Source organism: Pan paniscus, chromosome 18 (assembly GCF_029289425.2).
Source record: "Pan paniscus chromosome 18, NHGRI_mPanPan1-v2.0_pri, whole genome shotgun sequence".
NCBI lineage: Eukaryota > Metazoa > Chordata > Mammalia > Primates > Hominidae > Pan > Pan paniscus.
In genome coordinates, this window is record NC_073267.2 from 15,817,274 (window position 1) to 15,839,663 (window position 22,390).

A 22,390-nucleotide genomic window follows, 5' to 3' on the forward strand; every position below is an offset into this window, starting at 1 on the left:
TGAGTGCATGGGTGGATAAGTGATAAGTACATCATTACCTGTTCTTTTGTCTGAGCTTTCTGTACCACATCTCGCCCAACCTTGATACGAGGAGTGAGGATGGATCTGGTGAAATCTGTCACATTAATTCCCATGAGGTGGCAAACTTTCTGAGCAGCTGGATGGAGAAAAGAAACATCGTGAGTGCATCACAAAAGAAATAGCTTGGCAAGAAGACACATCGCATGGGATATTTGTGATCTGTGAATACACCGGGTTCTCTTGGGGAAATGGGACCTGCTGACCATGAATATAGCTTGAAGTGTCCTAAAGGCTGCTGTCATTAGTGGTCACACTCCCCAGTATTTTGCTGAGAGGCAATGATTGGGGTGGGCTGAAGCAGGCCCCAGTTGGGGGTTTAGGGTCAGGTAGTTCTAGTTTCAAGTCCCTGTCCCTTCACACTTCCAAGTCATGTGACTTTGGAAAAGCTCTTTACCCTCCCAGCGTCTTGCTTTTCTCAGCTTTAAAAAGGGTCAGCTCCATTATTCTCAATAGCAAAGACTTGGAACCAACCCAAATGTCCAACAATGATAGACTGGATTAAGAAAATGTGGCACATATACACCATGGAATACTATGCAGCCATAAAAAATGATGAGTTCATGTCCTTTGTAGGGACATGGATGAAATTGGAAATCATCATTCTCAGTAAACTATCGCAAGAACAAAAAACCAAACACCGCATATTCTCACTCATAGGTGGGAACTGAACAATGAGATCACATGGACACAGGAAGGGGAATATCATACTCTGGGGACTGTGGTGGGGAGGGGGGAGGGGGGAGGGATAGCATTGGGAGATATACCCAATGCTAGATGACGAGTTAGTGGGTGCAGCGCACCAGCATGGCACATGTATACATATGTAACTAACCTGCACAATGTGCACATGTACCCTAAAACTTAAAGTATAATTTAAAAAAAAAAAAAAAAAAAAAAAAAGTTAAAAAGGGTCAGCTCTTCGGTACCTTGTTGGTACCCAGGACTAAATAAGGTAAAGTATGTAAAGTCCCTGAGATAGATAGATTTATTTATTTATTTATTTGTTTATTTATTTATTTATTTTTGGAGACAGAGTCTCGCTCTGTCGCCCAGGCTGGAGTGCAGTGGCGCGATCTCAGCTCACTGCAACCTCCGCCTTCCGGGTTCAAGCAATTCTCCTGCCTCAGCCTCCCGAGTAGCTGGCATTATAGGTGCCTGCCACCACACCCAGCTAATTTCTTTTGTATTTTAGTTGAGATGGAGTTACACCGTGTTGCCCAGGCTGGTCTCGAAGTCCTGAACTCAGGCAATCCGCCCACCTCGGCCTCCCTAAGTGCTGGGATTACAGGCGTGAGCCACTGGCCCTTGAGATTTATTTAATAGTTACTTAGTAAGTATTAAATAGTTATTAATAGTAACATTTATTGAATAGTTACTATTCAATAAATATTTCTTTCACCTTTCTAGGATATGTGTTGCAGCATTGTTTGCAATAGCAAAATGCTAGAATCAACCTAAATGCTCTTCTTTTATTTTGAGATGCAGTCTTCCTGTCGCCCAGGCTGAAGTGCAGTGGTGTGACCACGAGCTGGTCCCTTAACATGAAAATAGCATTACATGCTGCTTTGCATGTGCAAGGCAGAGTAAATAGAGTGATTTTAGGATTTTTTTTCCCCATCTCTTGGCAAGAGCACTTTTTCATTTCTCTTTCCCCGAGGTCTTTCCTTGGCATCCGGATTCCATTAATTTGCCAGATTTAGGGACTCTAATACATAACAAACACCTGAGAATGAAACTGCCACTGCAAAATTATAACTGAGACACTGAACAAGATCTGACCTAACCGACTCCACCTTGCTTCTAACCTCCAAGCTCCACTGAACCATTTGTGGGTGTAAGCCGAATTAACTTGGGAGGAACTTAGTTTATAGTTTATTTTTTATGTTTTTGACACAGAGTCTCACTCTGTTACCCAGGCTGGAGTGCAGTGGCACAATCTCGGCTCACTGCAATCTCCGCCTCCTGCGTTCAAGCAATTCTCCTGCCTCAGCCTCCTGAGTAGCTGGGATTACAGGCGCCTGCCACTACGCCTGGCTAATTTTTGTATTTTTAGTAGAGACGGGGTTTCACCATGTTGGCGAGGCTGGTCTTGAACTCCTGACTTCAAGTGATCCATCTGCCTGGGCCTCCCAAAATCCTAGGATTACAGGCATGAGCCACCATGCCTAGCCTCTTAGTTTATAGTTTAAAACACAAGAACCCTTTCCCAAAACAAACCCCCTTCTTGCCTGGGGACTAGACTGCCTTTGTAGGAATAACAAATTAGCCTAAAGGTTAGAAATTATGGTTTAGGAGTCCTGTAACTGGAGGCTACAAGAGTCTGACCCTCCGTAAATTGCTCCTGGGGATAACATCACTATTGTAAAACCTAAGACCAGTACTTGAGATATTTTTGCGGACCCTGGCACTAGGTGGATCAGCTGACACCACCCAGATCGAGAAACTGGCTCATCTGATCTTACGGCCTCTGTCCAGGAACTGACTCAGGGCAAGAGGACAGCTTCGACTCCCTGTAATTTCATCTCTGACCCAACCAATCAGCACCCCCAACTCACTGGCCTCCCCCTAACCACATTATGCTTAAAAACTCTGACCCACGAATGCTCAAGGAGATTGATTTGAGTAATAATAAAACTCTGTTCTCCCATGCAGCCGGCTCTGCGTGAATTACTCTTACTCTATCGCAATTCCCCTGTCTTGATTAATTGGCTCTGTCTAGGCTGTGGGCAAGGTAAACCCAGTAAGCGGTTGCAACAGGTTTGATCAAGGTGGGCTCTAGGGAGCGGGAAAAAGCAACACAATATACAGCCTGGGCTGGGAAATAAGAAACCTAAGTTTTGCTCTCAGCTCAGCCACCAACAAACATAGTGGTAGCCAGGCCAGCTTCTCAAAACACAAAATACTGTTTATTTGTGGGTGGGTTTATCAGATTTAGGGGGAAAATTACAGGATGCTCAGTTAAACCTGAATTTCAGATAAACAAGAATACTCTTTTGGTATAATCACGGTCCAAATGTTACAAGGGACATAATTAAAATTTAAAAAAAGGTTTGTTGTTTACCTAAAATTGAAATTTATCTGGACATCCTGTATTTTATCTGGCACCCCTAATTCTCAGGGCAATTGAGGTCTGTCTCCCCAAGACGACCACAGATACCGTAAGAAGAGCTATTCTTGTGTCATTTCCTGCTGTATCCCAGTGGCATATTGCAGGGGCTTGAGAAATATTTCTTTAACAAAACAATTAAGTGGGGTATTGTAGAAGAGATGGTCCCTCGGGATCTTGTCTGGTCACTATTAGGGGTAGGACGTGATGACTCTTGCCTGTAATCCCAGCATTTTGGGAGGCCAAGGTGGGAGGATCACTTGAGCTCAGGAGTTCAAGATCAGCTTGGGCAACACAGCGAGACCTCGTCTCTATTAAAACTTGTAAAATTTTGTATTTAAAAAAAAGAACAAATAAATAAAACTATTAGGTTTGTTTTTTTTTAATCCCTGCGCTCTGATTCAATAACTTTCCACATAGGGTCTTGAGCACTGAAAAGTTTGAAAAAAGAAAAGTGAGTGATAAGAACCTAGTCCAACTGTTGTTAAAATCCCAGATACCTTCACCTTGAAAAATAACCAGTGGTTAAATGTCACCTTCCCCACCCCCCCAACCCCAAAGTCATTGGTCATCGGGAAAAACTGGCAAGTACCTGTGTTATCTGGCATGGACGCCTGGTCTGTGTTTCTTTCCTTCTTGAAGACGATATTTCCAAGCTGCAGGACCGATGATACCACCTTCAATATGGCTGAGGTGGGGAGAGAAGGGCAGAGCAGACACAAAGGTCAATGCCAAGGTACCCTGGAGTTTTGGAGCCTAAAGCCACTGGGGACCCAGAGCCAGCTTACATCTTTCCTCTGAAGAAACTAGATTCTGAGCTCAATATTTTCATATGGTTGCTTAAAACCTTGCATTACAATGGAATACCACGCAGCAGGGATTGGCAAATTACAGCCCATGGACCAAATCTGGCCCACTGCTTGCTATTATACATAAAGTTTTAGTGGAAAACAGCTATACTCATTCATTTACATATTGTCTGTAACTATTTGCATGCTACACTGGCAGAGTTAATGAGTTGCAACAAAGATCGTCTGGCCTACAAAGGCTAAAGAATTTACTATCTGACCCTTTACAGAAAAATGTGTTAGCAACCCCTGCCACAGAACAGTGAGAATGAAAGAGCTACAACTACCACAAATCAAAACTGATGTATTGGGGCCAGCATAGTGACTCATGCCTGCGACCCCAGCACTTTGGGAGGCTGAGGTGAGAGAACTGCTTGAAGCCAGGAGCTTGATACAGCCTGGGCAATGTAGGGAGATCCTGTCTCTAAAACAAACAAAAAAAAAAACCCTGACATATCTTCCAGACACAAATACTGAACAAAAGAGGACAGATGGAAACAAGAACATACTGTCTAAGTCCATATATAGACCGTCCATTCAAGAAGAGGCAAAACTAATCGATGCTGTTAGAAGTCAGGATAATGATTATCCTTAATTGAGGGAAGTTCTTAGAAGGTGCATGTGGGAGCTTCCATGGGGCTGGTGGCATTGTCTTATTTAAAATGGATTCTAGTTACACAGACGTGTTCAGTTTATAATAATTCTTTGCACTGCACGCTATGGCATACACAATTTTCTCCATGTAAATCATATGTCAATAAAAGGATTTTTGAAATAAAAACCCTGTGCTTCTTACATACTCTTCTGGGTGTACCAGATGCCCATGTTGGGATGAAGAAGATATACATTTGTTTCCACTTGTTGTCCAGGTGTCTCCAAACAAAAACGCTGTGTTCCCAGAATACTTGGAACCTTTCTGACTCCATACTCAGGCCATGTTACTGTTAAAATAGTTTCTATGTCTGAAATCCCCATAAGACCATGAGTTTCTGGAGAGTGGAGGGCCTGCCCTAATCATCTTTGAATTTCCAAAGCCTATTCCAAGGTCCTGATACACATGGGAGGGAGGGAGAGAGATGGATGGATGGTAGGTGGAAGGTGGATGGATGGATGAATGAATAAATGGATAGAGGATGGGTTCATGGATGAATGGATGGATGGATGGATGGGTGGGTAGATGAATGGGTGAATGATGGACAGATGAGTAGAGGATAGATGGATGAATAGAGGATGGATTGATGGATGAATAATTCATGGATAGAGGATAGATGGATGATGGATGGATGGATGGATAGATGGATGGATAGAGGATAGATGGATAGATGGAATGGACAGAGGATTGATGGATGGACGATGGATAGATGGATGGAGAATTAATGGATGATGGATGGAGGAATGGATAGAGCATTGATGGATGGATGATGGATGGATGAATGGATGGATGGACAGATGATGGATGGATGGATGGTAGATGCATGGATGGTAGACGGATGAATGGATGGATGATGATTAATGCAAATTCTTGGCTTAGCTTAACTCAGGTACAAATCACCCAGAGTTCTGGCTTCAAATCAGTCACTATGTTCCAGGAACAAAGCCTAGAGATCCCAGACTTCTCTGGTTCCTCAGGCCAAACCAGACATTACAAGGCCCTTCACAACAGCTATTCTCACGCCATGGGGTCCCTGGCCCAGCTCAGCAAAAGGACCCAGCTGCTGACCACCCATCCATTTGCTCCAACTTACTATGGTAGAAAGCCTTCTCCCCAAAATGAATGAAGCTGCTGTTGACGGGGCTTGGAAACACACTTCCTTTTAACCATAACATCTATGAAAGAGTCTTTGTAAACTATGAAGAGTTGCACTCACAGTTTTAAAAGTGTCAATTTAAACTAAAGATTCCTGAAATGCCTGCACAGCCCAGGCGAGCCGGCCAACTCAGGGTTTCTCAATCTTGTCACTGCAGAAATTGGGGGCCAGATAATTCTCTATTGTGGGGAGCTGTCCTGGGCATCATGGGAAGTTTAGTAGCATCCCTGGCCTCTAACCACTAGATGTCAGTGGTGGTTACCCTGACAGAGTTGTGACAACCACAGATGTCACCAGATACTACTCAATGTCCCCTGGGAGGCAAACTCACCTCTGGCAGAGAACCACTAGTCTAAATGAACAAAGCCAACTAATGAGGACTATGGGGACCCAAGGAGGCCACAAACCCATCTGAAGGGGCCAGCAGCTACTCCGTCATTGCCACAGGGGATATAAGCCAAGTGTTGCTAGAACTTCTGATTTTTCTAGATAATGGAAACCCAGAGTTTTTATCTGAAGTCTACCCATGTTTTTTTGTATATGTGTGTGTGTGTGTGTGTGTGAGACTGAGTCTTGCTGTCACCCAGGTTGGAGTGCATTGGTGCAATCTCGGCTCACTGCAACCTCTGCGCTTCCCAGGTTCAGGGGAATTATCCTGCCTCAGCCTCCAGAGTAGCTGGGATTACAGGCGTGTGCCACCACACCCGGCTAATTTTTCTATTTCTAGTAGAGACGGAGTTTCACCATGTTGGCCAGGCTGGTCTCAAACTCCTGACTTCAAGTGATCCATGTGCCTTGGCCTCCCATAGGGCTGGGATTATAGGCCACAGTGCCCGGCCTACCCATATTTAAACTTTAGGAACCAATTTCTAAAAATTTTGAAGGTTGTAGTGGCCGATCTCTCCTGTGGGCTCAGGAACCATTGGTTTGCACTTTCTGGTATAGTTAATGTAATTCCAGAAATGACAAAAGAATGCCACCACTCCCAGGCCATAAGAGATGAACCTTGGGGCAGAATTAGCAGACAGCAAAGAAGTAAACCAGTGAGGAGACACAACACAGCAAGGGTGGTGACGGCTGGCAGCATCCTGGTGTGCTGGTGCAAAGCACGCGCTCTGCAGTTAGAGAGTCCTGAGTTCAAATCCCAGCTTTGCTTCTTATAAATCTCATTATCTCTGAATTTCCAAATCCTAGTTCCGGGTCCAGATACACATGGGGAGGGAGGGAGATGGATGGATGGCAGATGGAGGGTGAATGGATGGATGAATGTATAAATGTATAGAGGATGGGTTCATGGATGGATGGGTGGGTAGATGGATGGACGGATGGGTGATGGATGGATGGGTGATGGATGGATGGGTGATGGAAGGATGAGTAGAGGATAGATGGATGAATAGAGGATGGATTGATGGATGAATCATGGATGAATAGAGGATAGAGACTCTACATGAGTCTCAATAAGTCCCATGAGCCTCAGTTTCCCTGTCTGCAAAACGGAGATGGTAACAGTAGTACCTACTTCGTGAAGTTTAGGTCTTGTAAGATGCTGAGCAAGGGCCTGGCCTAGTAGGTGGTAAAGAGTGGAAGCCACCTATATTAGGTTGAATGTTGGTCTTTCTAAAATATGTCCACCTGGAACCTGTGAATGTGGCCTAATTTGGGGGGTTACATTTATTTTTTTTCCTTTTTGTGGATACCGGGGTCTCACTATATTGCCCAGGCAGGTCTTGAACTCCTGGGCTCAAGCTATCCTCCCGCCTCTGCCTCCCTGAGAGCTGGGACTACAGGCGTGAACCACCGCGCCCAGCCTGAACGTGGCCTATTTTGGAAAAAATCGGTCTTTGCAGATGGAATCAAGTACAAGATCTCAAGATGAGATCATCTCAGATTAACCTGGTGGGCCTACATTTAATGTCAAGTGTCTTTATGATGGACAGAAGAGAAGACCCACAGAGTAGAATGCCACATGAAGGATGAGGCAGAGACTGGAGACAAGCCAAGGAAAAGCCAGGAACAGCCAGAGCCACCAGAAGCCAGGACAGAGGCAAGGAACAGATCTCCCTCAGTGCCTCCAGGAGGAACAACCCCTGCCAACATCTTGTCTTTAAAAAAAAAAAAAAAAAATTTTTTTTTTAAATTTTTAGTAGAGAAAGGGTCTTGCTATGTTGCTCAGGCTGGTCTTGAACTCCTGGCCTCAAATGATCCTCTTGCCTTGGCCTCCCAAAGTGCTGGGATTACAGGCATGAGCCATTATGCCCGGCTCCTGCCGACACCCTGATTTCAGAACCCTGGCCTCCAGAACTGGGAGAGAATAAATTCCTGTTGTTTTAAGGCATCAAGTTTGTGCTAATTTTTTACAGTGGCCTTACACCTCTCTTCTTACTGAGCAATAAGAAACAGGACTTTCCAACATCAGACATGTGTACCACCAGGGATACACAGGATGGACAATTTAGGTGATTTTATTTTTTATCTTCAAAATACATTAGAAGCAGTATAACCAGGCCAGGCATGGTGGCTTATGGCTGTAATCCCAAAGATTTGGGAGACTGAGGCAGGGGGATTGCTTGAGGCTAGGAGTTCAAGACCAACCTGGACAACATAGCAAGACCCTGTCTCTACAAAACATTAAAAAATTAGCCAGGCATGGGCCAGGTGCAGTGGCTCACACCTGTAATCCCAGCACTTTGGGAGGCTGAGGTGGGCGGATCACAAGGTCAGAAGATTGATACCAACCTGGCTAACACAGTGAAACCCTGTCTCTACTAAAAATACAAAAACAAAATTAGCCAGGCGTGGAGGTGGGCACATGTAGTCCCGGCTACTCGGAGGCTGAGGTGGAAGAATGGCATGAACCTGGGAGGTGGAGCTTGCAGTGAGCTGAGATGGTGCCACTGCACTCCAGCCTGGGTGACAGAGTGAGACTCCAACTCAAAAAAAAAAAAAAAAATTAGCCAGGCATGGTGGCGCATGAGGATATCTTGAGGCCAGGAGTTCAAGGCTGCCGAACCCAATGTGGTGGGGAAAATCCTGGTGTCCCCTGGTCACTTGGAGCCTCATGAAGCTCCAGCCTGAAGCCTGACCCACCCCCTTCCCCATAGGCCCCTTGATGGAGGGTTTGGAAGTAGCTCTTGGTTTATAAATGGGGTTGGTGTACATTTAGGACTAAGTTGATTCCTATGAGAGTTCGTCATTTGCACGCCATCGTCTGAATGCTTGCTCTTTGTACCATCTGCTCCATTATTTGCTTAATCATTTTCTTTAAATTTACTTCCTTCTCTTTCCTTACATTTGTTTTAATAGAAAACTTTATCTTCAGTGAAAAATCATCTTCACTTGCCATAAATAGATGGCAATTATAAATATAAATACAAGGAAAACAGTATTACCAAATTCTAGCTAGATGCTTGGGGCTGCCGAAGGTGCTGGGCCTGGAGTCTGGTCTCTGTGGTTAAAGGGGAAATTGGCAAGTGCCAATGTACATTGAGAACACTGGGGGCTGGGCATGGTGGCTCACGCCTGTAATCCCAGCACTTTGGGAGGCCAAGGTGGGCTGATTGTTTGAGCCCAGGAGTTCAAGACCAGAGAATACTGGATAACATGGTGAAGCCTTGTCTCTACCCACCCCTCCAAAAATCAAACCAAAACAAAACAAAAAACCCCAGGCCAGGCGCGGTGGCTCATGCCTGCAATCCCAGCACTTTGGGAGGCCAAGATGGGTGGATCATCTGAGGTCAGGAGTTTAAGACCAGCCTGGCCAACATGATGAGACCCAGTATCTACTAAAAATACAAAAAAAATTAGTGGGGCATGGTGGTGGGCGCCTATAATCCCAGCTACCCGGGAGGCTGAGCCAAGAGAATTGCTTGAACCCAGGAGGCAGAGGTTGCAGTGAGCCGAGGTCGTGCCACTGCACTCCAGCCTGGGTGACAATAGCAAGCCTCCATCTCAAACAAAACAAAACAAAAACCCTAAAATCAAAAATTAGCCAGGCGTGGTAGCACATGTCTGTAGTCTCAACGACTTGAGAGGCTGAGCTGGGAGGACTGCTTGAGCCTGCAAGCCAGAGATTGCAGTGAGCTGAGACTGCGCCACCGTACTCCAGCCTAGGTGACAGAGTGGTGTGATCTCGGCTCACTGCAGCTTCGACCTCCTGGGCTCAAGCAATCTTCCTGCCTCAGTCTCCCAAGTAGCTGGGACTACAGTGTGCACCACCACACCCAGTTAATTTTTTGTATTATTTGTAGAGAAGGGATGTTGCCATGTTGCCCAGGTTAGTCTCAAACTCAAGCTCAAGTGATCTGCCTGCCTTGGCCTCTCAAAGTGCTGGAATTACAGGCGTGAGCCACCATGCCCAGCAAAACAATTTAAATGGTCTCATTGTTTTCTTTCACAAGGACAGACGATGATTTAATAAACCCTCTATTAATCAAGCTATTTTAGTTTGTTCCAGTTTTTTTCTATTTTCTTTATTTTTTTGTAGAGACAGAGTCTCACTGTGTTATCCAGGCTGGTCTCGAACTCCTGGGCTCAAGCAATCCTCTTGGCTCAGTGTCTCCAAATGCTGTGATTACAGGCATGAGCCACTGTGCCCAGCCTGTTCCAGTTTTTTATTATTTAAATAAAACTATACTGAACAGTGTAGTACATCAAGAAAAAAGGATTTGGTAAATTCCTGGCACACAGCAAATACTTAACCATTGTTCATTGTTATTTAAAAGCAAGATTAGAAGCAAAACTGACCCCTGTCCCAAATGAAATGAATCATTCTTGGAGGGCCTATGTCATTCAGACAAGGAGACTATCAGCACTAGATTCTGATGTGGGACCCTGGCCAAGACCCACATACACCATCCATTTGTCAACTGACCCATACAGCCTTATTTTTCTAGACCCCAAGTTATCTTCGGAGGAGCTGCCCCTCCCCTTATGCAGCATTTCAGCAACCTCAGTGCTATTCTGGGGCTCCAAACGGGCGTAGGCGTGGGAAGGAAGGGAAACTTTCCACAGTTCTGTCCTGGTGTTCCTGAAAGAGATTAACCTTCAACACTGAGGCACATCTAACGCAGAAGGAAAATCGTTTCTGGAAACACAGTGTCCCAACCAAGAATTTCTTTCTGAGCTGTCCTGTTCTCAAGACCCAGTGTGTTTCTTGGCCATTGGTTGGATGATTTTGATCAATATCAATTGATCACCAGAGCAACCCCTCCAGGAAAAGCCTGAGTAAATCCACTGCCTCAATCACTCCCCCTCCCCTAAACCCTGCCCACATGTTCCTGATGAGGCCAACATCTCTACCTTCAGCTCCAAGAATCCATTCTTAGGGACCATAATGAAACCACCCTGCGCTTTCCACAACCCTGCCTATGCTGCATAGCTCAGGAATGTGCATATCAACCTAAGCCAACCAATCAGAGTCAATGACACTCCGTTCAGGAACTTAAGCCGGGAATCTACTCTGTTCTTTGGACATAAACCCAAAGAATATAAGGGCTGGAACCCAGCTATGTTGCTGTCAACAAACTGCATCCTATAGAGAAACAATGTAGTCGGGAGAGATAGAAGACAAGAAATTAGGTTCTAGAAAAATCTTTTGAACACCTAGATCTCACTGTACCTGAAGCTTGAATTCCTGAACTTTTTTTTTTTTTTTGAGATGGAGTCTAGCTCCATCTCCCAAGCTGGAGTGGAGTGGTGTAATTTTGGCTCACTGCAACCTCTGCCTTCTGGGTTCAAGCAATCCTCCCACCTCAGCCTCCTGAGTAGCTAGGACTACAAGTGTGCACCACCAGCCCTGGCTAATTTTTTTTTTGTATTTTTAGTAGAGACAGGGTTTCACCAAATTGACCAGGTTGGTCTCGAACTCCTGACCTAAAGTGATCCGCCCACCTTGGCCTCCCAAAGCGCTGAGATTACAGACCTGAACCACTGTGCCTAACCTCCCTGAACTTCTCAACATTCTGAGTTAGTCACTTTCCCTTTGGTTTAAGCCAGCTCGGGTTACTTGCAACTAAAAGAGTCCTAGTTATACAGCCACTTTTCTACAACACAAACAAACCACCTAGAATAAAATTCATTTTCCTCCTTTTTTTTTTTTTTTTTTAATGGAAGGTGGGGAATTCAGAGAGCAGAAATCTGTCCTGACCAGAGAAGAGTTCTTAACAGGTTCCACTGGTATCCAGGCAAGCTACCCTCCAGACTCAAGGTGTGAGGCTTACATAGCTGCTCCTCCTCGCTGAAACCCATGATCGCCATGGCCTCCACGGTTTCCTGGAACATCTCATCATCCTGCGCTGCTGGGATGGGCACAAAGCCATTGGAGAGGAAGGTGTAGTTGTTGAAGCCCTCCAAAAGCAAGTCACCTAGAAGGAGAGGAAGACAGGTCAGGGTCAATAAGACACACTTCTAATTTCAACATGAGACCGAGATCTGGTCAAGGGTCTGGGCCATCATAATTCCTTTCCCTTCATCAAGGCTTGAACCGTTTAAAGCCCTCATGCATCGTCATGTAGACAGCCTCACCAACCACTGCCAGCCTTACACAGCGGTGCAGGTTGTGCACTGCTCCAGTGACTGCAGCTGATATCCAGCCTTGGTTCTGCTTGCTAAGCCACAATCCCTGGCACGAAGTTACATTTACCTGGAGGAAGGGATGCCTTTACCTCAATTGTCCAGAGGCACCCTGCCTTCAGAGACAAAGCTGTCAGAAGAGTTAGATCAACCTTTACTCTTTTTTTTTTTTTTTTTTTTTTTTTGAGACGGAGTCTCACTCTGTCGTCCAGGCAGGAGTGCAGTGGCACGATCTCGGCTCACTGCAACCTCCGCCTCCCAGGTTCAAGCGATTCTCCTGCCTCAACCTCCTGAGTAGCTGGGATTACAGGCGCCCGCCACCATGCCCGGCTAAATTTTGTATTTTTAGTAGAGATGGGGTTTCACCATGTTGACCACACTAGACTTGAACTCCTGACCTCAGGTGATCCACCCACCTTGGCCTCTCAAAGTTCTGGGATTACAGACGTGAGCCACCGCACCTGGCCTTATTCATGTATTTATAAAATTTTTATCAAATTCAAACAGGCACATGAGTTTTAAAAATCAATTACTACCAAAGGTTTATAATGAAAAATAGCATTCTCCTGTCACATCCCTTCTCCAACTCTACCTTACTCCATAATACCTGCTTTTATCTCTTTTAGCTGCTTTTTATCTGGCAGTTACCACTATCTCTCTGTACAATAGGCTTGCTATATATACTAGCCTATTATAATGCATATACCATTATGTATTACATATCATAGGCCAAGGGTTCCCCAACCCATAGGCCATAGACCAGTACCGGTCCATGTTAGGAACTGGGCCACACAGCAGGAGGTGAGCAGCAGGTGAGCAAGTGAAGCTTTATCCGCTATTTGCAGCTGCTGCCCATCGCTTGCATCACTGTCTGAGCTCCGCTACCCATAAGATCAGCAGCAGCATTAGATTCTCATAGGACTGCAAACCCTATCGTGAGCTGCGCATGTGCCCTCCTTATAAGACTCTAATGCCTGATAATCTGTCACTGTCCCCCATCACCCCCCGATGGGACTGCAGGAAAACAAGCTCCCAATGATTCTACATTATGGTGACTAGTATAATTATTTCATTGTATATTACAATGTAATAATAAAGTGCACAGTAAATGTAATACATGTGAATCATCCCCACACCATCCCCCCAACCCTGCCCGCCCAGTCTGTGGAAAATTTTTCTTCCAGGAAACCAGTCCTCAGTGCCAAAAGTAACAGGTGCTTTTGGCCTATTGGAAGACCAGAGGCAAAGCACAATCGCTGTAATAGGCGATTTCTGGATATGTCAAGTTTAGATAGTATCTAGTGACTTCCTGCTATGGTAGGCAAAAATGCAGCTTTCTTATACTACCTTTCCTTTCCTCCAGCTATTTTTTTTTTTTTTTTTTTGAGAGGGAGTTTCACCTTTGTCCAGGTTGGAGTGCAGTGGTGCGATATTGGCTGCTCACTGCAACCTCTGCCTCCCGGATTCAAGCAATTCTCCTGCCTCTCGAGTAGCTGGGATTATAGGCACCCACCACCATGCCCAGGTAATTTGTTGTATTTTTAGTAGAGACGGGGTTTCATCATGTTGGCTAGTCTAGTCTTGAACCCCTGACATCAGGTGATCCACCCGCCTTAGCATCCCAAAGTGCTGGGATTACAGGTGTGAGCCACCGTGCCCAGCCACCCCCAGCTATTTTTAGTTGAATCAATATATAAGGCTTATATCACAGGTTGGCAAATCTGGTCCCCTGTTGTTTTTGTAAATAAAGTTTTATTGAAACACAGCTGCTCTGATGTCCTTGTTTATTTCTCATGGCTGCTTTCTCACTAGGCAACAGAGTTGAGTAGTTGCAACAGAGGCCATCTGGTCCTTAAAGTCTAAAACGTTTACTACTGACCCTTTAGCAAAAACAGTTTGCCAACTCCCTTTTTATGACATTAATTAGATATTCTGTGTCAAACTGTATCCTATGATTACATTTCCTTTGTTGTTGTTCAGCTTCTCCCCCACCCCCAACTTTATAATTGCCTTTCTTTCTCCTGTACCATTTGCTTTTATTATACCCTCTAATACATCAAGGATCCTCTTCCAGATCAATCTTTAATTAGGATGGATTCGGTTATACTTTTGGAGAGACGTCAGCAAGATATTTTTCTTTCAAAATCAAGGTCTTTTATGGGTCAAGTCACTTGGAAGCTGCTTGATAAACTCGAGGTTAAATTGACCGAAGACACCAGTTAACTCAAACTTTTGGATTAACTTGAAATGCCTGATTCAAGTCACGAGGATTGAGGTCTTTGCCAAGACTTCATTATCCCGAGTTTGGATGCATTTAGCAATATTTGGTTCTTTCTAAAAGCCTAACATCTTTCCAGTTCTATCATCTAGAATACAAAGGGCCCCTGGGAATTTAGTTCTGAGCCCTATACTTGCCCATTTCTGGAAGACCAGAGGCAAAGCACAAAACTGGAACCCAAGGTACCAAACAACCAAACTGTTTTCTTGGGTGCCAAATAAAAGGAAAAGGAATGTCAACATTTTTCCCTGGCCCATTCCACAGGGTCCTGCACTATAACTGCTAATATACCATGTTTGCTGGTACATAAAAAATCCATTCAGCATTCCCCCTTTACCAAAAATTGCTCCACCTCATAGCCTATGTTCCTGAAAGCCAGCCATTAAGGAAACTTATTTTTATTGTTTGAGACAGAGTCTCACTCTATCGCCTAGGCTGGAGTGCAGTGGTGCAATCTTAGCTCACTGCAAACTCCACCTTCTAGGTTCAAGTGATTCTCCTGCCTCAGCCTCCCAAGTAGCTGGGATTACAGGCGCCAGCCACCACACCTGGCTAATTTTTGTATTTTTGGGGAGACAGGGTTTCACTATCTTGGCCAAGCTGGTCTCAAACTCCTGACCTCAGGTAATCCGCCCGCCTCTGCCTCCCAAAGTGTGGGATTACAGGCATGAGCCACTTTGCCCCACCCTGGAAATTTAAATAATGGATAATGCCACCCCCTAGTAGCTGAGGTCTACAATACACTCCGACACAGCGAAGTTCTGAGCTCACACAGATCCTTTTGGTAACTGTCTTAACCAAAATAACTAACCTTGGGCCACAAAAGAGATGGGAAGCAAAGTCTGTATTGTTCCCATAGAATTTCAGACTCAAAACTTATTACTAACATGTAGACTCTACTATGTACAGATAGTCACTGATCTATTCCTTTTTTAAGCTATGCGATTTGTATATATTTTTAAGAGTTAGTAAACAGCTGCAGGTCCAGAACTCATAACTTCCTACTGGAGTTTGGTATACAGTGTATTATATTTACATAAAAAAACTCTTCCCTACAACAGAGGTCAGCAAACTTCTGCACACTGCCTGTTTTTGTAAATAAAGTTTTATTGTAACACAGTGATGCATCTGCACTCACTGATTTATGTGTTGCCTATGTTCATTGGTTTATGTGCTGCCTGTGCTCATTGGTTTATGTACTGCCTGTGCTCATTGGTTTATATGTTGTCTGTGTTCATTGGTTTATGTGTTGCCTGAGCTCACTGGTTTATGTGTTGCCTGCACTCATTGGTTTATATATTGCCTGTGGCTGCTCTTGTATTACAATGGCAGAGTTGAATAGCTGTGACAGAAGCCACCTGGCCTGCAAAGCCTGAAGATTTACTATCTGGCCTTTTACAGAAAAAGTTTTGACCCCTGTTCTACAAAGTCACTGGCAAAACATGTATAATGAAAAATGCTTAGTCCCGCTGCCCCTGCAAATTCCTTATGAAACCAGAATGCATCTTTTATATTTGCAAGTTTTATAAATTGGCAAGTAAGGCAAATGTCTTTCTCCCTTTCCTTGAAGGCGTAGATTGTGTCTAGTTGGACTTGATGCTCTCTGGTCTAATGAGACATGAATCATTAATGATCTAATGTCTAATTGGAGTTGATGGCTACTATGTCACATAGTAGGTGCTCAGTAAATGAGAATGACTGAACACAAGCCACACTCACTCATTGGGAGGAGATGAAGAACTGCTCATATGTCACTCACAGACATGGTCCTTTCTGGCAGGATCTGAGACTGTTTTAATAGCCAATCCCTTAACCGCGGATTCTGACAAAAGGGAAGGCTCAAGCCATCCAATCACATGGCATTGCTAGTCACTTACTTCTCATCTTCTCCTTGGCTCCAGCAATCATGTAGTAAAAGATGTGGAATGTCCTCTCGTCTCTGGCTTGGCGAATTGCCCGTGATTTTTCTAGCAGATCTGGTTTGGAGGGAGTTAGGGATTCTGGGGATACTGAGGGTGTTCCTCTGGTCTTCCACCTCCATCCCTGTCACACCCAGTTCACACGGGATGACTTTCCAGTTCTGCCCCTGGGATCGGTAATGTCTAACTTTGACCATCACCCCTGTGGACAAATGGAACCGTTGGGTGCTGCCAGCAGACTTCAGATGCAAAAAGAAGGGAGGGGAATAGAGTGAAAAGAAAAAGCATAAAAAGACTCCAGGAAGATGGTAATGGTAACGAGATGTTCCCCTAACAGCCATCACCAGCAAATCTTTAAAATGAGCTGTCTTCAGACATTACAGAATACAAATAATGACACCCTCTATGATCCTATGATTTATGATTCATTCCTATGTGAAACGATTGATATAAATTGTCTCACTGAAGCCTCACAAAGTATGCTAGGAAATAAGTGCAACTATTATCGGTGTTTTCAATAAGAGGAAACTGAGGGTCAGAGAAGAGAAGTCCTTTCTCAAGATCATACAGCTAGCAAGTGGCAAAGCTGTCTTCCATGCCCTCTGTTCCAAGAGTGGGGTCTGACGGGATGGAGGGGAGAGAGACTGTAAACACGCCACACTAATTAATTTCAGGAGAGCTTCTCTGTGATGCAGGGTGGCAGGAGGGAGAGCAGAGGGGAGGGCAGGTGAGGGTGGCATGGAGATCACAGGGTCCGGGGTGGTGGGAGAGGGCAGCTGGGAGGCTGGGCTACTGTACTGGGTGGATTTCCACAGCACTAAGCATGATAATCAGCAGACCTTGTCTTCTTCAAGTCCTAAGGCCAGCTAGCAGTGCCCGGGCTAACACAGCCCATGTCCGATCTGGAAAGCAGTGATTCTCAGACTTTCTCATGGTGTACATGGGTATACACATGCACACATACACACACACACACACACGCACGCACATATGTTTGAGCCAGAGTCTCGCTCTGTCACCCAGGCTGGAGGGCAGTGTGTGATCTTGGCTCACTGCAACCTCTGCCTCCCGGGTTCAAGCGATTCTCCTGCCTCAGCCTCCTGAGTAGCTGGGACTACAGGTACATGCCACCACGCCTGGATAATTTTTGTATTTTTAGTAGAGACAGGGTTTCACTATATTGGCCAGGTGGTCTCGAACTCCTGACCTCAAGTGGTCTGCCCGCCTCGGCCTCCCAAAGTGCTGGGATTACAGGCGTGAACCACCGTGCCTGGCTGAGATGTGTGTTTCTAAAGAGCTCCCAAGTGATGCTGATGCTGCTGGTTTGGAAACATACTTTGAGAACCACTGATCTAAAAGGAAGGCTGAGGCCAGAAGGACGGGGCTATGCCTGGGGCTCGCTCTAAACACAGGAAATGAATTGCTGAGAGGTGTGTGCAGGGCTGCAGGACAAGAGGGCCCTGGCTCTGGACTTGACCGAAGCCTGACAGCCCTCCTAGCTGCAGGATGGGAATCCTGGCTGGTTTGGGCAGATTAAAGTAGAAACGTAGAAAACATTGAGTTAACGCAATAGCCACCACCTATGAGATGCTCACTTTGGGCCCAGCACTGTACCAAGGGCTGTGCATATTATTATGCATATTATTTCATTTAACCCCTGCACCAGCTCCAGAAACTAGGTACAATCACCCCCATTTTACTGAGGCAAAACTGAGGCCCAGAGAGCTTCAGTGATTTTCCCAAATCCCCACAGCTTAGACAAGTACAGTGGAGAGGAAGCTACTCCACAACCCACCCTCTTATCCAGGGCACATAACGTGGAAAAATGGGACCACTAGGTGCTGCTAGAGGACCTCAGGTGCAGAAAGAAGCTAAGTCAGCCCCCCAGGTCCTATTCATTGCCAAGCACGTGTTCCACAGGAAGCCTGAGCCCTAGGGCCGCCTGCAAAGCTCCTGAGGCTGATCAGTCACTGAACTCTAGACCTGGTTGTTCCCCCACGTCCAGAAATTTCTAACTTGGCTCCACTTCACTGCTCAGGTTCATGAAAGAGATGCTCTACTTGTTCCTTGCGATACCAGCATTCTTCTGGGTAAACTCTGTTTTCATCAATTTCCTACCTAAGAAGTGGAGCCGATCACAGACCAACTCTCTAAGAGGATGACAGGTCCAGAATTTGGCCTCGGACAATGGCTGAATAAGGGTGAAGTGAAGATCATACAATAGACACTATGTAGCCAGCCCTTACTCTGCACCTTGCATGGTGCCTAGAGCTTTATATGAGTTCATTCACTCTATTCTCACATTTCTATGAGGCAGGTACCATTCATTATCATCCCCATTTTGCTGATGAGGCACAGAGAGGTGGAGTAACCAGCCCAAGGTCACTCAACTAAGGGACAGGTCATTTGACATCACATGCAGCCTAGGCTGCTTGTTTAGGGTTCAAACCAGGGGTCCGGTCCACACATGTATAACCACTGCACCACAATGCCTGCTGTTAAGGGGAGATTTGTTCTGGAAGAAACCTAAGAGGCTGGAAAGATAGGGGTGGCTCTTGGACTCTCCCAGCCTCTGGGCAGGAGATTGGTAGGGGGCAGGGGTACCCGTTTGGCCCAGGCTCAGGGAAAGGATACAGGTCTCAATGTTGGCTCCCACGATGTAACCCGTGACATCGAAGTTGATGCGGATGAATTTGCCCTGCCAACAGGAAAACACAGTTCAGGCTTTGCTGCCCAACTTCAGCCTTTAACCCCATGCTGTGGGCAAGCAGGAGGCAGATGGTACAGAGGATGGGAAGTGGCGCGGGGAGATTCTTGCGAACACTCAGAACCCCACAGGTCAACTTGTCAGGCAGAACCAACATCTGCTGAGCTGAAACCACCCCAGGCCTGACAGCAACAGAACGTGTAAAACATGTTCACCGATCAATTTCATTCGGCTTTTGCAATGACCGTAGTCCATCATGGCTATCCCCATTTAAAAAAACTTATTTATTTATTAGAGACAAGGTCTTGCTCTGTCACCGAGGCTGGAGTGCAGTGGTGCAATCACAGCTCACTGTAACCTTGAACTCCTGGGCTCAAGCAATCCCCTTTTCCCCATGACCTCACCCTCCCAAGCAGCTAGGACTACAGGCATGCACCACCATACCTGGCTAATTTTTAAAATTTTTTTGTAGAGATAGGATCTCACTGTGTTGTCCAGGTTGGCCTCAGACTCCTGCACTCAAGCAATCCTCCCACCTCAGCCTCCCAAAGTGCTGGGATTACAGAAGTAAACTACCACACCCAGCCCACTATCCCCATTTTAAAGCTGGGAATACTAAGGCTAAAAGAGATCAAGTGACTTGTCCAACGTGACATTGCTCCTGAGAGGTAGGGCCCTAAGCAGAAAGAAGGGTTTTCCATATTCAGGGGCTAGAGGGCTCCCTCCCCAGACCCCACCCTGCTCCAAAATATGCTGCACCCACATCATCCAACTATGGATTAAACCTTTTCTGTGGGACAGGTGAGTATGCATTGGCCACACTGCCCAAGCAGGCCCTGTGTAGGATGTCCTTTAGGCAGGAATGGCTCACGTCCCTGGCCCTAGAGGCTCAACAAGTATCTCCAAAGATGGCCCTATCTACCTGCCTCAGCTAAGCCAGGAAACCAAGGATGGAACCCAATCCTCCATCTGTTGGCATCAACCCTTTTCCTGTTTCCTCAATAGGTGAGACAGGATTTCATCCTTTTCCCCCATCATGACATAACATGGTGGGAAGTGTTGGCGTGTGTGGACACAATCCCCTAGGCTTGCTCAGTCCTTGACAAAACCTTCAAACTTTCCCCATTGGGAAACATGCAGTAGAGTGATTTGGGATGACCATATCCCAGATGGAGCCAGGGAGAGCCGGCTGGTCACAGGCAAGGCCCAGGCACCTTCTTCACTCTCCTTCCCAAGATGGCAGGGACGCCAGTGAGTGGAGGATGTTTTTAGGGATTTGTCTTGCACGTGCTTCCATTTATGACAGGCTAGAAACATTGCACAGAATTGGAACATGCAAATGCAGTGCTTCTCAGTGGAGGCGGCACATCTGCTATGGAGATTTTGGAAATCGGTGGAAGCCATTATTTGGCTTGTCACATGATGGTGGGGGCCGCTGTTAGTGAACAGTGGGGCCAAGGATATTTTGGGAGTCCTGCAATGACCTGGAGAGTCTCGGATGCCAATCCTTGTCTATATCCCTTATGACTCTTCCAATGTCTCACCTGCCACTCATGGAGGTAAAAATCTGTTTGTAATTAGCCAGGCTTAGAACCTAACCTTTATGACTTTAGATTTTTATGCTTTTTTTTTTTTTTTTTTTTTTTTGAGACAAGAGCCTCACTCTGTCGCCCAGGCTGGAGTGCAGTGGTGTGACTTTGGCTCACTGCAACCTCCATCTCCCTGGGTTCAAGGAATTCTCCCACCTCAGCCTCCCGAGTAGCTGGGAATACAGGCGTGTGTCACCGCGCCCAGCTAATTTTTGTATTTTTAGTAGAGACAGGGTTTCACCATGTTAGCCAGGCTGGTCTCAAACTCCTGACCTCAGGTGATCTTCCCAACTCAGCCTCCCAAGGTGCTGGGTTTACAGGTGTGAGCCACTCTGTGCCTGGCCTAGATTTTTATGCTTTTAAATAAAAGCATTAACAAGTATTTAAAATGTTGTTCTAATACAAGAATATCCCATCTGTGTGACTCTAGAGAAGATTGGTCTTTGGTTCAGCGCTTCACTGAGAGTCAGTTGCCATTCTGGAAAATCCCATGCCAACATCATCAGTGCCTGAACTTGACCCTTTTCCTTGTATTTGTAGCTGTCGCCGTGGATAGACCTAAGTGTCTGTCTCTTACTGTGTCTTCTGTTGGTGTGGCCTGGCCCGAGCATTGATATGCTGAAATGCACTTTATTTATTTATTTTTGTAGAGATGGGGTTTCCCCATGTTGTCCAGGCTGGTCTCAAACTCTTGAGCTCAAGTGATCTGCCCGCCTCAGTCTCCCAAAGTACTGGGACTACAGGCATGAGCCACCTCGCCTGGCCTAAAATGCACACTTTCATTATGAATTGTCTTATGTTATTTCTTCTTCATATTCCAGTTAGGGCATTATGCTGATGTGTATTCATCTAATACGTGTAGGAGGTGATACTATCTATGATTCTAATTTCGGGCGAGGAAAGGAGACATTATGTAATTGTTTGTTACTAAAATGGGCCTTGGCGATCACAGGGTCAGGGACCACCATGTGAATTTGCTCAGCAGAGCAGAGCTTTCTGCAAAGAGTCTTTCACAGGGCCCCATCTCAGCAAGCAACAGTTCAGAGACCCCCTTCTCCTGGAATGCAGAGGCAATTTTTCCTTCATCTTTTCTCACTAAAATATCTTTCTGACCCTCCTACAGAGACAACCGCTTCTTTTGCACAATAAAACCACTGTTGTCTACCTATCATCAACCACCCACTTTCAGAGTTCCCCTGCCCTGTTGGGCTCAGGCAAAAACCTTTTGCTTTGGAGCCTGGGGGAGTGTGCATGGGAAGGTAGTACCCCCTGCCTCACTTACTCTCTGTTATTCAATTAGAAGAACCAGCTTCATGAAGGCTGGAACCATATCTGAACTATTCATCGCAATCCTGTGAGACTCGCTCAGTGCCTGGTATACAGTAGGCACTTAATAAAAACAGCAAATGAGAAAAAAACAAAGAGAATGGTGGTACATGTAAAAGTGCCTACCAGAGTAATTGTACACAGTAGGTACTTACTAA

The 22,390-nt window shown here is 45.6% G+C and overlaps 1 protein-coding gene across 6 annotated transcripts in view; it reads right to left on the reverse strand.

Moving 5' to 3' along the window:
* Positions 1-22,390, reverse strand: part of MYH11 (myosin heavy chain 11) — a 154,395-nt gene that overhangs the window by 56,369 nt on the left and 75,636 nt on the right. For all 6 annotated transcript variants that reach the window (XM_055099356.2, XM_055099358.2, XM_055099355.2 and 3 more), the window contains 5 exons: positions 19,245-19,308; positions 16,569-16,667; positions 12,062-12,205; positions 3,780-3,875; positions 39-157 (listed from right to left, as the gene is read on the reverse strand). In XM_055099356.2, coding sequence (XP_054955331.1) covers positions 39-157; positions 3,780-3,875; positions 12,062-12,205; positions 16,569-16,667; positions 19,245-19,308 — 522 coding nt within the window. The remainder of the gene's footprint in view (positions 1-38; positions 158-3,779; positions 3,876-12,061; positions 12,206-16,568; positions 16,668-19,244; positions 19,309-22,390) is intronic.